This window comes from Sitophilus oryzae, unplaced genomic scaffold (genome assembly GCF_002938485.1).
Source record: "Sitophilus oryzae breed Bouriz unplaced genomic scaffold, Soryzae_2.0 scaffold_971_pilon_pilon, whole genome shotgun sequence".
Classification (NCBI taxonomy): Eukaryota; Metazoa; Arthropoda; class Insecta; order Coleoptera; family Curculionidae; genus Sitophilus; species Sitophilus oryzae.
The window spans coordinates 225957-241042 of NW_022147607.1; the positions used below are offsets into that span (position 1 = coordinate 225957).

Here is a 15086-nt window from a genome sequence, read left to right on the forward strand (position 1 = left end):
AATTCTGTATTTCGAAGGGGATTATAATCAAGTGTCAATTATATCAAGTGTGCTATATTTTTGGAAGATAATTTTAAATTCTTTTCAGTTAATGAAAAATATAGAGGTTGTCCCAAATAAAAAATCAATTTTTCTGTTGATAACTCTTAAATTATTAATTTAAAAAAAATTATACTTAAACCATTAAATTCTACGTAAAAAGATGCTTTGGAAATGTTTTCATAGAAATACAAAATTTTCCATAGCAAAAAAGTTACAGCGGTTTGTTAAAAATGCACATTTTTGAAAAACACCCCGTAACTCCGAAACGGTAACAGATATTGATGTGCGGTTTTCACGATCATGTTTTTGATGAAAATTGAGCTCAGACACCGATATTAGTTTTCGTCTATCTCCTATAGAAAAGGGTGTTTCCATTTAAAAGCGTCGAATTTGATCCACCCTGTACAGGGTGGTCGTTTTAACAGAGAAAACCTATTTCCTGACTAGATAGAGCAAAACCGACGTAGATGTTATGGGCTCGATTTCTGAGACTCGTTTAATATCACAAACCGCTTGTTGATATTCTCACTGCCAACTGAGATACAGGGTCTTTTTGAATTTTTTACCATTTTGTCAACAAAAAATCAAGGCACACTTCGATACAAATATGAAAAACCTAATATTTCTCTCATTCTTAGAAATAGGTATCCATAACTTTATATCGTTCGAAATGGTTAAATGCCAGCATTTTTTTATGTTCATAGCCAACTATGATTTCCATTTAAAAAAATATATTTTTTATTATTTCTGACAAAAAGAGCAAGCATAGAAAAAAACTGACTACGCCACTGGATTGTGCTTAAAAAAGTGCCTTAAGAACGTCTTTACAGAATTTTATTATTCCGCAAAGTACAAAAGTTATGGGCAATTTTCAAAATAGTAAAAAATTCAAAAAGACCCCGTATCTCAGTTGGCAGTGAAAATATCAACAGGCGGTTTATGTTATTAAACGTGTCTCAGAAATCGAACCTATGACATCTATATCGGTTTTGCTCTAACTAGTCAGGAAATAGGTTTTCTCTGTTAAAACAGATCAATTCCGACTACCCTGTACATATTTTCTGTACCATTTCTTTTCTCTTCTCTAAAATTAGAAATAATGGAGTTAGTAGTTTATCACATTTCACCGACGATTTATCTCTGACTTTGGTATTTTTTTAATTAAATATACGATAATAATATAATTTCCTTTTTTTCAGACTGGCAAACATTTTCATCGCACATCGCTTCTCATTAAAGCCTTCAACCACAAGTTCCGTCTAGATCTTGAGCTCAACACGTAAGTATAATTTTTTTTGTATCTTATTATTAAATTTACGTTTATTACATACTTTAAAAGTTCCAATTTAGATTATATTTAAAAAGCTATAAGCATCTCTTATAATATTAGGTTTGGCTAATTGATATTATTTCTCTCTTAATTAAAAGTATTTTGATGAATTAATAGATAAATAATTCTAATATGATAAGTAAAATAAGATTCACAGAACACAGGATATTCAATATCAAAATAAGAAAAATTATCGATAATATTAATATATCTTTAAACAACTTTACTTCTTTGCCTACAATATACCATATTTCTTTAATAGGAAGAATAATCATTTCGAATAACTAATTGACATCAAGTATTGCGCCAATTTAAAATCAGAAAATATGCTCTTACAAAGGGATTTGTTGTACATTTTATACTACAAATATTTCTCTTGTTAAGTAAACAACAAATAATATCAAAGAGATGTTAATGTTTACATCCGCTCTGTTTACATTCTAACTTACACTTACGAAATGGTGTTTACCAAAGAACCAGCTAATAATATTATCCTTAAATTTTATTCAAAAACATGAATCAGTTTATAGAACAGTAACTTTTTTATTTTATTGCTAGTAACGATTTTTTGTCTTCTGTTATTTGTTGAAATATAAAAATATATTCTATTTCTTTATTTTTTATATATATTTTTAATTTTTACAATATAAGGGTTTTATTGAATGAGACAAAATTATCCTCTCCATAATAGTATTTTTTGGATAGTAACAAAAAATATATCCCGCTAATGATGTTCACATATTTCTTAAAATTTGTAATTATAAGCGGTATATCATAGATTCTCAAATTATGTTGGAGGAAAAAATTGTACAGAAATGTTGCGTACAGTTTAAAAAAATTATATTTTTTGTTCTATAATGTATTTTTTATTTAGGAATTACAAGTAGTATCCAAATAAAAATTGACCTTTTTTTTGGAAAATATTAATAACAAAATAAGTGTAACAGTAGATCTCGTATTTCCAAATAAAACACTGGATTTCCCTCATAACTTCTTTATTACATTTTAGTACTTAGGATTACGACACAAACATGTGTATCGTGCGAGCGCACGGTACCGACTGACTGCTGCGGACGCCTCACTCCCAATCTTATCTCCCGTAACATTCTATCGCCTGTCATAAAAACCATGCATTATGAATAATACATCTGACATAATACATAAACCATAATTTGTAAATCATAACAATACACTATATAAACAAGGTACTCATAAAAATCATAACACTCGGCCATCCTACTTTCCGGTCGTCCTCGACTGCCCTCCTTTATTGCTTCTGAAAAGATAAATAAAAAAAAAGAAAAAAAAATATTTATTTTTAAGTTTCTATGCTCGCATTAGAGCTTTACTTATTTTTAAGTTTTTATGCTCGCCTTAGAGCTTTACTTATTTTTAAGTTTTTATGCTCGCATTAGAGCTTTACTTATTTTTAAGTTTTTATGCTCGCATTAGAGCTTTATTTGGATTTAAGTTTTTTTGCTCGCATTAGAGCTTTATTTATTTTTAAGTTCTTATGCTCGCATTAGAGCTTTATTTGTTTTTAAGTTTTTATGCTCGCATTAGAGCTTTACTTATTTTTAAGTTTTTATGCTCGTATTAGAGCTTTACTTATTTTTAAGTTTTTATGCTCGCATTAGAGCTTTATTTATTTTTAAGTTTTTATGCTCGCATTAGAGCTTTATTTATTTTTAAGTTTTTATGCTCGCATTAGAGCTTTACTTATTTTTAAGTTTTTATGCTCGCATTAGAGCTTTATTTATTTTTAAGTTTTTATGCTCGCATTAGAGCTTTATTTGTTTTTAAGTTTTTATGCTCGCATTAGAGCTTTACTTATTTTTAAGTTTTTATGCTCGCATTAGAGCTTTACTTATTTTTAAGTTTTTATGCTCGCATTAGAGCTTTATTTATTTTTAAGTTTTTATGCTCGCATTAGAGCTTTATTTGTTTTTAAGTTTTTATGCTCGCATTAGAGCTTTATTTATTTTTAAGTTTATATGCTCACATTAGAGCTTTACTTATTTTTAAGTTTTTATGCTCGCATTAGAGCTTTACTTATTTTTAAGTTTTTATGCTCGCTTTAGAGCTTTATTTATTTTTAAGTTTTTATGCTCGCATTAGAGCTCTACTTATTTTTAAGTTTTATGCTCGCATTAGATCTCTACTTACTTTTAGGTTTTATGCTCGCATTAGAGCTCTACTTATTTTTAGGTTTTATGCTCGCATTAGAGCTCTACTTACTTTTAGGTTTTATGCTCGCATTAGAGCTCTACTTATTTTTAGGTTTTATGCTCGCATTAGAGCTCTACTTATTTTTAGGTTTTATGCTCGCATTAGAGCTCTACTTATTTTTAGGTTTTATGCTCGCATTAGAGCTCTACTTATTTTTAGGTTTTATGCTCGCATTAGAGCTCTACTTTTTTAGGTTTTATGCTCGCATTAGAGGCTCTACTTACTTTTAGGTTTTATGCTCGCATTAGAGCTCTACTTATTTTTAGGGTTTTATGCTCGCATTAGAGCTCTACTGATTTTTAGGTTTTATGCTCGCATTAGAGCTCTACTTACTTTTAGGTTTTATGCTCGCATTAGAGCTCTACTTATTTTTTAGGTTTTATGCTCGCATTAGAGCTCTACTTACTTTTTAGGTTTTATGCTCGCATTAGAGCTCTACTTATTTTTAGATTTTATGCTCGCATTAGAGCTCTACTTATTTTTAGGTTTTATGCTCGCATTAGAGCTCTACTTATTTTTAGGTTTTATGCTCGCATTAGAGCTCTACTTATTTTTAGGTTTTATGCTCGCATTAGAGCTCTACTTATTTTTAGGTTTAAATCAGTAATACCTTCGTTGTGTTTTATATTCAAAAATAAATCTCATAAGGTCATCTTAACAAAGACCAGAATCTAATCCTTAGTAAAATAATTAATAACCAAATTTCAAAAAACTGACAATACACGCCTTATACTGGCTGCTAAAGTATTTGCTTATATTAACACCATCTAAACATTTAATCCTGATCTAATTAAATTTTGATTTTTGTTTTATTTTTTAGTAGTAAGTAAGAATGAAAATAAGTAAAGTGGGGAAAACCTAATCCACTTTTTTAAATTGTTGTATTAAGAGTAAATTGTAACTTTAAAAGAACGTTCGTTCATCCTGACCTTACTAGCATCGCTGCAAATCGATGTCCCTTTTTATGGTTCTAAGGAATTGAATGTTGAAACATACAAAACTTTATATCTACTTAATAATTGTTCGCCTTAAGTGAATCCATAAAGTCAAAGAGTATTTTATATTAGACGTTAGATTTCTATTTTTTTTAAAATTAGACGTCACATTATGGCAGATACTGTATTTTGTAATACCCCAATTGTCAGAATTAATTATTTATTACAAACTCATTTGATCTTTGATTATTGCATAGATTTCATTTAGTTTTTGACTGAAAATTTTATTTACTATGGAACTGTATTTTTTTTTTTATATTTAGAAATATTTATCTGCCAAAAGCTTTCATAAACTGATTTATTTTTCTTTTACTTCTGTTTGCAGTTTTAAATCACACTTCTCCAAATATGAGAATTAAATTCACCTTGCTTTTCATACAGTAACCAACCAAGTATATTTTCAATCGATTCATATTTTGACCCTATTTTAATAAGAATAAGTATTAATGAATAATATTCCAATTATTTTTAATACTAAAGATATTTCGTTTTTATTTTTAATTATAATTTTTTTTTATTTACTATTTCTACTGAAAAGTTTAGATCAATTAGACCACCAATCAGAACCCAGTTGAAGAGGATCGGGCCCATAATCCCCTGCAACCAACGATCCTCAATGATCATTATCGAAGCCAAACATTAATTAATTAATATGGGTTGCAGCATTGTAACCCTGTGCTTTTACACGTGTTGCTAAAAGATACGTGTTACTAAAAGTATAAGAACATTTAGTTCTAATTTTTTATACCTTCCTGTAAAATTTAAAATTAATTAAAACTGAAACTTTTGTTAAAACTGGAGATGTTTTTTTTATAGTCTTAAATATTAAATATCAATTTACTAATAATAGCCAACTTCATGAAAGACTGGTATGGTTTTTCATAATTCCTTGTACGAAATATAGTGTTAGTTGTATGCAGTAATTTGTTTGTAACAGGTTTTTTTTACCAAAGTTATTTTTTTTACCAAAGAACTTTAGTTTTTATCAATATGCTTCGAACATTTTATTAAACTATCGCAGTTGTCTTTAAAACAAAATATAGAAATATTAGAAATATTGATGATATTCTGATCCTCTTTGTTTAGCAAGTACTTAGTCATATTTAATTCTTGGTATTTTTAATTAAAAAGAAAATTTTATCCTGTAAACATACAGGGTGCAATTTGAGTGTTTTTGCTTGAACTCTGTTGTGGTTAAATAGGAAATGATATTTACTCAATTGTTTTTAATAAGAAATTATTGAGTTTTGATAAACTATATACAGCAGTCAAATTTGCAACATTCCATGAAAGCTGGAGGCAATGAAATTGATATCTGTACCTAACTGCTATTCATAAGTAATAAACATAAATTATTATTTTGTTTTTTTCTGATACTTTAGTGTTGATGAACACTACAGATTGGAAATTATATTTTAATTTAATTAAATTCGATTTTTTTTAAATGCATTAAGAATTTTGTTAAATAAATAGTACAGAGTGAATAATGGTGTGATGACTTGAAAGGATACATATATGGTTGAAATCAAGTTCCAACTATATAAGTAGTAGGTAGTTGCTCAATTTGTTTCTATATAAAAGAAACAGATACTTCATATTCTTCTAAACTTCATATTCCAAATCGCTCAGCAAACTTATCATCTGTAAATTACTCTACTCGGCTGTGCTACCAAAAGAGACACCTTGCTCTCTCTAGGGTTCTAGAATCTTGATAATATCTCCATTGGGAGATATTATCAAGATTCTGACTGAATTGTCATTTATAATTTTATAATTCATGAAGCACTTTAAATATGTCTTTCACGTCACTAAAACAGATTTCAATAAAAGAGATTAGCGAATAAATCATGGAACAAAATAATAATCATTCAAAAAGTGAAATCATATACTGTTTCCAAAGAGAACATTCAGAATAAACATTTTTTTTTAGGAAGTAGAATGTTGTGAGGACATTGCATTCAATGCTAATTTATTTTATTTTTGTTGCAAAACAGTCTGATTTCTTATATTGATAAACTTTATTTTTTTTAATTGCTATTGTCTGAAGTTACAGCTTTTGGTATTTCAAACTTCCTATTTCTTTTTATTTATTTTTTTTTGAGGCCGAACAAAAGTAATTATTTAAACTTTTTATTCCTCCGACACTCTATCTTCTGGTAAAATCCTGAAGGCTTTACTAAAACCATAATATAAAATATAATCAACACAACACGAAATTAATTAAATTGTTTCTATTGTTGTTTATTGTCCATTCTATAAATTGTTAAACATACAAAACAATTTTTTTGTGCATACTAATTTCTTTTTACAAATCCAAACAAATATTATTGTGTTATGTAAAAAACTCTGTGTGTTTATCGACCTGTATACGAACATTTTCTGTTATCAATTATCACCATATTTTTTTTTTGAAACATATTGTGTAACTCCTTTATTAACAGACTATTTTCCAAGACCGTCCTGAAAATAATAATTAGTCCTTAATTATTTTAAAAAGAACGTTATATCTTTATAAGAAACAGAAATAATTTTTGAATCATAAACTTTATTAAAACAATAATTATTTTTAGACTATATCGGTCTATAATGTTTGTAGAGACTTATTTTTGCGATTATTTGTTCACAGTGTAAATTTAAACCTTGGTGATATTTTAAACCTTCATATTGTTTAATTTTATTCACTAGAAATGAATAGCCTTTACAAAATCAATTTAAATAATTTAGACATTAAAAATTTGATTTTGCTTGTATCAATTTGCAAAGAGATTATGCAAAAGATGCTTGTTTTTAATTTTAGTTAAAACATTTTTTTGTTATACAGGCTGTCCTATATTGATATCACTATCATTAATTGATCTGAACCTTTTATTTTATTTGATTCTTTTACAAATTCAATTTATTGGAATATTAATTTCAATAACGTCTTTAAAATCATAAACAAGCTACTAAAAATTTTATATTCGTAACTATGAAACATAAATTAACAATTAATTGATATCTGTGTACTTATCTTATTCGAATGTATCCTCTGAAGCTATATTTTCTCACTGCTTTAGTGTTTATGTCAACATGGTCAATCAAAAGACTTATTTTAGCAAAAATGACTTGCAGTTTGCACCTTGCACATCGTAACAGCCTTGTCTTTTCCCATTTTTGAAGTAGGAGTGGATAAGCCAATTTCCAAATGTTCCTGTATGTATCCTTTTTATTCACTAACACTGCTGGACTTGTTGCTTTATGGCTTTATGTCCTTTTCCAGCAACTTAACTTATGGATTCACACACAACATGGCATATTGGCACTTTTTAAACTCTTGTGGTACTTCTAGTAGTTCTATCCCGCTTCTGATATGTAAACAATAGATCTTGTATTTTCAAATAAAACACTGGATTTCCCTCATAACTTCTTTATTACATTTTAGTACTTAGGATTACGACACAAACATGTGTATCGTGCGAGCGCACGGTACCGACTGACTGCTGCGGACGCCTCACTCCCAATCTTATCTCCCGTAACATTCTATCGCCTGTCATAAAAACCATGCATTATGAATAATACAATCTGACATAATACATAAACCATAATTTGTTAATCATAACAATACACTATATAAACAAGGTACTCATAAAAATCATAACATAAGCTTACGACACAATTTAAAAAACGAATTTAAGAAAATTCTTTAAAATTACACATTAAACTTAAAATCTAACTAATCTAGGAAACTTAAACTAGATGCTACAGGATTGTTTAATGCTACCTAATACAGGGTGTCTCAGAAAAGTCTACTTTAATTGAATGTTTTATTTCGATTTGTATCCCGATTAACTCATCAATCTATCATGGAACCGTTTTTTTTGTTTGAGCTATGTCTGGTTAATGTATTTTTAAAGTAAAGGGAGCTGTCCAATGACTATCCTCACTATCCTTTAGAGAGATTTGGTTCCGTTTTGTAAGATTTGAAACGCTATTCCTCCTCATTCTCGAACTTCTTAGTTTGTTAACCAGGGCATTAACATGTATTATTAATTTTTGTTACTACGGGTTGCAAAAACTTGTTTCACAGTGCTGAGTCTCAGATCGTGCAGAATATATGTGCTGTGAATAAATTTGTTAAACATAGATCTAATTGCTTTAGTCTGCAACATTTAGAGAATTTCTATGTTGCTATTACTTGCTGTTCCCCAGAATTGTATTCGGTAGGTCCAAACTGGCTTTAGGTTAATTTTGTAAGCTGTTATTTTGCTTTATTTCTTTTGGTTTTTTTTGTTTTTATTTATTTCTTAATATAAAAAGGTGACTCTAATAAACGTAGGTATGAAATTTTTAAATAAATAAAATTAGTATTAATTAACAGAACTAATAGAAACACAATATAATAAATACATCATAAAAATAATATATAAATATTAATATCGGAAACAATAAATGGCCGTGGGCAGTAAAAATTAGAACGATATTTACATTACAAAATACGACTCAACAACCCATTTTTCATTAGGCCCCGCTACATTAGTAAACAGGAAATAAATGCAGGAGCACAAGCAGAGTAAAATGTTTATTCAGGTTTTAATAAATACCACAGTTAATTAAATTAATCCCTAATGCACTCGAATAACGTTTCAGAAAATTTAATTTTATTGATAGATTTCCAACATGAATTTGTTTGCCCACCGAGACGAGATATTTTTGAAAAATATTCTGAATAACACTTGATAGGTTTATTATTAAAATATTGAAGCGCGTATTGTTCAAGTTTTAGTATTATATATTCGTATTTTTGTACAAAAAGGTTAAATCTATAGTGATGTTTTATGAACTTCATTTTTTTTACTAAATTTAATTTGTTAATAAAAATTTATAAATTTTAAGGTACTGTTATACACCTATACACTTATTATTTTAATTTAAGATATGCTTAGAATATTGAAAGCGTTATGTAAAATACCTTTTATGACAAATTTTAAATTGTTCAATTGTTTTGTGAACACAGATTCTTATAATTGAAAGGTATGATTTACATAACTCACTCTCCTCAAATTCTTCTATTTTTTTAAGTTAAATAAGAAATAAAATAAAATTTAAAAATCGAGTAGATGTAGATCGAGAGATCGAGAGATCAAGTAGAGAAAAAATTAAAAAAAATAAATAAAAAGTAAAAAGAAAATTGTTTTGCTTGTCGTAAAGGGGGGAACCAAGCTCCACTCCCACAACCGGTTTTTGGGCCTACCCTTCATCAGGTGGGCTGACCAGGGGCTGGTTCTCACCGATACGGCAAGCAAAAATTTTTCTATATCAACAGACGATGTCGTAAAGTGTCGGTGAGATATTAGTGCATCTCCCGTCAAAAGATGGTAAAGAGCGTTTTTCGGCCCGCTCAAATATATGAAATGAACAAAACTCTTACAGCTTTAGTGTATATTAATAAATAATATTTTCTTGCCCTTAGCTGTGTATTTTTTCTAATTTCGAAAAATCGAAAGTAGAGAAAAAATTAAAAAAAATAAATAAAAAGTAAAAAGAAAATTGTTTTGCTTGTCGTAAAGGGGGGAACCGAGCTCCACTCCCACAACCGGTTTCTGGGCCTACCCTTCATACCCCCAAGTTTTGCTTGCCGTATCGGTGAGAACCAGCCCCTGGTCAGCCCACCTGATGAAGGGTAGGCCCAGAAACCGGTTGTGGGAGTGGAGCTTGGTTCCCCCCTTTACGACAAGCAAAACAATTTTCTTTTTACTTTTTATTTATTTTTTTTTAATTTTTTCTCTACTTTCGATTTTTCGAAATTAGAAAAAATACACAGCTAAAGGCAAGAAAATATTATTTATTAATATACACTAAAGCTGTAAGAATTTTATTCATTTCATATATTTGAGCGGGCCGAAAAACGCTCTTTACCATCTTTTGACGGGAGATGCACTAATATCTCACCGACACTTTACGACATCGTCTGTTGATATAGAAGAAGTTTTGCTTGCCGTATCGGTGAGAACCATGGTACAAAGAATACAAGGTATGATATTGCGCAGGTTGGTCGCTACGTCACAGGTGATAACAGGCGCTATTGGTCAGCACGCTCCGCGCGCCAGTTCAAATCGTCAAGGTATTGTTATAAACCTGTTTTTTTTTTGTTTATATACCGTCATTGAATTATCGCTAAGCAAGTTACTGTGGAGCAGTGCGTAAGGAGTTGGGCTAGGAAGCGAGAGACCGGAGTTCGAATCTCGGCGGGACATAACTTTTTTTTTTAAATACTGTTGTATTCTATAGTTTATTTTTGTAGTATAAAAAAAGAACTATTTATTCTGTTATTTTTTCATCTCCGGTATTAATATAAATTGACTGTTGGTACAATACCTCATTTAATATAAAATAATATTCTACTTTTTGAAATGTATCAGGCCCTAATTGTACCTAAAAGTAATATATTTTTAATGATATACCATATTGTAAACTATTTAATATTTCAGTCACTTAAAAAGTTAATTTGCATTGAATAATTGCCTACCATTAAAGGAAATTTGAGCTATATAATCCTTGATGGTCATATTCTGGGTATGCAAATACTTCCTCTAAATTTTGGGTTTCGTTCAACCGATTTATTCTCAAAACCAGAAACATCTACATATAAAAAGAAAAAAGCACAGGTCACTAATTATAATAGACTTCACCCTTGGAATTACTTCTATCACAATTACAATACATTCATCTGCATTGGCATTTTCTACTTTTCGATGGGAAACTTCAACTTCCCAACATTTTTTAAATGATGTAACAATTCCTCTTGTGGTTACTTTTCCATAGATATCCTCATCTCTGTCCTCATGTGAATTCAGAGGCAATGAACATGAAAATTATTTACCATAAACATCGCAAACTAAAAACCTAATAAACAATTTTATACCGAATATAGAAATAAATTTAGTATTCTTACCTATTATTATCGTCCAAATCCATGTTAATAGATAATTATTTTTAAATATATTTTTGGAACTGCTGGTTTTAGTAATTATTAAATTAAACGAACTAAAAAGTCTTAAAAATAAACAATTCTTAACCATAACCCCAAAAAATGCAGATCTCCTGTCAACTTTCTTTATTTTTTATTTATTCATTATTTTCCTAGTGACGTCACAGGTGGTATGCGCGAACTGAACGAAATTGGAGCCGCTATCGATCATACCTTGTATTCTTTGTACCATGGGTGAGAACCAGCCCCTGGTCAGCCCACCTGATGAAGGGTAGGCCCAGAAACCGGTTGTGGGAGTGGAGCTTGGTTCCCCCCTTTACGACAAGCAAAACAATTTTCTTTTTACTTTTTATTTATTTTTTTTTAATTTTTTCTCTACTTTCGATTTTTCGAAATTAGAAAAAATACACAGCTAAAGGCAAGAAAATATTATTTATATATATATATATATATATATATATATATATATATATATATATATATATATATATATATATATATATATATATATATATATATATATATATAACAATACTCTTCTATACGTCAAAAATAAACAAAGAACTATATTTATTTATTTTTTGCTTTTTGCTTCCAACCACATGTTGACAATTATTGAATAAACGTAACTTTTTTTTTCGCTAAAAAATATACAGATTTTATATAATAACAATTACCACAAAACATATATTGAAATATCCTTAGGCAGATTAAAAATAGAATTTTATCTGCCTTTTAAAAATAACATGAGCCTCTACATTAATTCTGAACTTCCAGCTTTTTTTTCTGGAAAATATATTAAAGGAGAAAAGAATAATAAAAGATGAAATTACTTTGAGGCAAAATACAGCAGAAGACTCTAAATTTTCCTTGTGAAGATATAATTTTATCGAAATAAAACGTAATACTTTCCTGTTATAAAGAGATTATACAATTTATTTATGAAATGTATAATTATCTTTATAAATATAACAGCAATTTGCAACGTTAAAAGTACTAATGATAATTAATATTAATAATAAATACTCAAAAAAATGTATGGATATAAAAATTGCATTTTTTGTCTTTTTTATGAAATACTAACTGACTCGGCTAACTGTCTAATAGTCAAGTGAAGTGAAGTAATTTTCTTGTCAGTCTTGTGGTGCGAATAACTGATTGGCCGAAGGGATCTGGTATGATTGAGACCAATCGATTTGACAGGTTTTTTTGTCATTTTTTCTCGATTGTTTTCTTAACGTTACGATTTAAGTATTTTCTATATATTTCAAAACCATATTCTCCAGTTAATGTCCCAAAATGCTTAGTTTCGGAGATATAGGGTAGAGAAATTTCATTTTTATTTCGATCTTTTCCAAATAATTTCTCAAGTAACGGAAAATGGGTGTCTAGAAGTTTTTTGAGATTAGAAATTGTAAGGGGTAGCACCTACATATTTTTTAACTAGTTTGCAGAGTAATAACTTTTTGTCGTCCATATCTATATAAACCTTTTTCTGCGAAGAATAGGTTTGTCGTGGGCGGCATTCGGTAAACTAAACCATATACTGAGATCTAATCTTCGAATATGCTTAAAAAGAAAGGTCTTTAACTAGTGTGTTTTGCCTCACGTATGGCGCTGAAACACTTACTTTGACAAAATATTGCATACATATATGGAGGTCATGCAACGGAAAATGGAAAGGTCCATGTTGGGAGTTACACTTAGGGATAAAATTCCCAATCATACCATACGAGTTCGAACAGGAGTAATGGATTCAGTGATATCTGTCTTACATCTTAAATGGAATTAGGCAGGACATGTGGCTAGTATAACAGATGAACGGTGGACAAAGAGACTTGTGGAATGGAGACCAAGGCACGAGGCTTATAGAAGCAGAGGACGACCTTCTATTCGATGGACAGATGATTATTATGAGACTGGCTGGAAACTGGATTCAAGTGGCATAAAATCGAAAGAAATGGCTAGAATTAAGGGAGGCTTTTGTTCAGCAGGGGACGGAATAAGCTAAATGATGATGATGATGATGACTTATGTAAAGCAACTGAGTGAAAAAATATATTTTTCCGCCATTATTTACGCAAAGGTCTCTTGGTAGAAATGGCTAACACTAATGGTTCTCGAAATATTTGGACTGTATAAAACTACTGAGTAAAAAATATACATTTACGACGTTTTTTACGTAAAAAATGTCTCTTGGTAAAAATCGCTACGAGTAATGGTTTTCGAGATATTTGGAATAGAAATTATCAATACCTGTCATCACTAGCAAAAATTGAAAACGTTGACTAGATAGTTATTAGACTGATATCATAAATTTGAAATGTTTTCAACAGAAACTGCTTCATCACAATTTTTTGTAGAAAAAAGTATGATGAATTTTAAAAAAAATAAAAACTTCCCAGATTTATCATTTCAGTCAAATAACTATCTATTCAACATGTTCATTATTGTCAATAAAAACATGTGTGGATAATTTACCTTCCAAATATCTTAAGAGCTATTCTTTCCACTCAGTAGTTTTATACAGGTACAGACGAAAAGTTATTACTCTTCGAACCAGTGAAAAAATATGTAGGTGGCGCACCCTACAAGTAGGAGTTATATTGACTTCGAAATAAATTTTTCAAAAAAACATCCAGACTGCAACTTTTATCGAAATATTGATATTAGTTAATGAAAAAATTATTTTCAAATTATTAAAAAAATCGAAATAAAAATGTAACTTCCTCACCCTGTATCTCCGAAACAAAGCATTTTAGGCCATAGGTTTATAGGGACTTTTTACCTATTTTTATCGATAGAATAAGCTGCCGAAGTTTCCCGAATACAATTCTAGTCTACTCTGTATAATGTCTAGCATGTCACTGAATTGAAGTGGACATCAGTAATTACAAATAACCTATAAGCGTGTGTGACTTGAGATGCTAATCGCAGAAGATGGCGGAGTTCCAAACCTAATTTATTTAAAAATGAATTTTCTGTATATTTTTTTCTGTGAATTTATCCGATAATGTTTTAATCGTTATTTTGCTATTCGGGGAAACATGAATCCAACAGATCATAGGTCATTAAAACCAGTGCAGCGTTTCTTGTATTATAAATGATATAACGAACCCGAGTTTGTTTTATTTATTTAGATGTGAATCAGTATTAATTTTAAACAGCACTTTTTATTTAGTTACTAACAGCTAACAGTTGTACGGAAAAGTATACTAAATTGCCTTACACTACCAAAATAGGCAACTTTTTTCTAGAAAAGTAAGTCGAAAAAACTTTTCCGCAATGTTGGCTACGTCCGTTCAGAAAACCAATTCGAGCCTTCTCGAGACTAATAATTTTCCTCCACTAAAATCTCATTTACCGTAATTTTTGCAACTTTGCAAGTGGTTTCCGGCACAAAAACATCGAAGGCGCACAGCACGCTGCCAGCCAGTTCACCGAAATTAGATTGATTCACCGGTTCCCCCTGGCAATGGCAAAATTTCATCGTTTCCAGCTTTTTCGGGATTAATAAATTTGA

At 29.6% G+C, this 15086-nt stretch overlaps 1 protein-coding gene across 1 annotated transcript in view; it reads left to right on the forward strand.

Annotated features, from left to right (window-relative positions):
* LOC115891169 (disintegrin and metalloproteinase domain-containing protein 11) overlaps positions 1–15086 on the forward strand; it is a 325656-nt gene that overhangs the window by 178722 nt on the left and 131848 nt on the right. The window contains exon 4 of the mRNA XM_030911575.1: positions 1242–1321. Coding sequence (XP_030767435.1) covers positions 1242–1321 — 80 coding nt within the window. The remainder of the gene's footprint in view (positions 1–1241; positions 1322–15086) is intronic.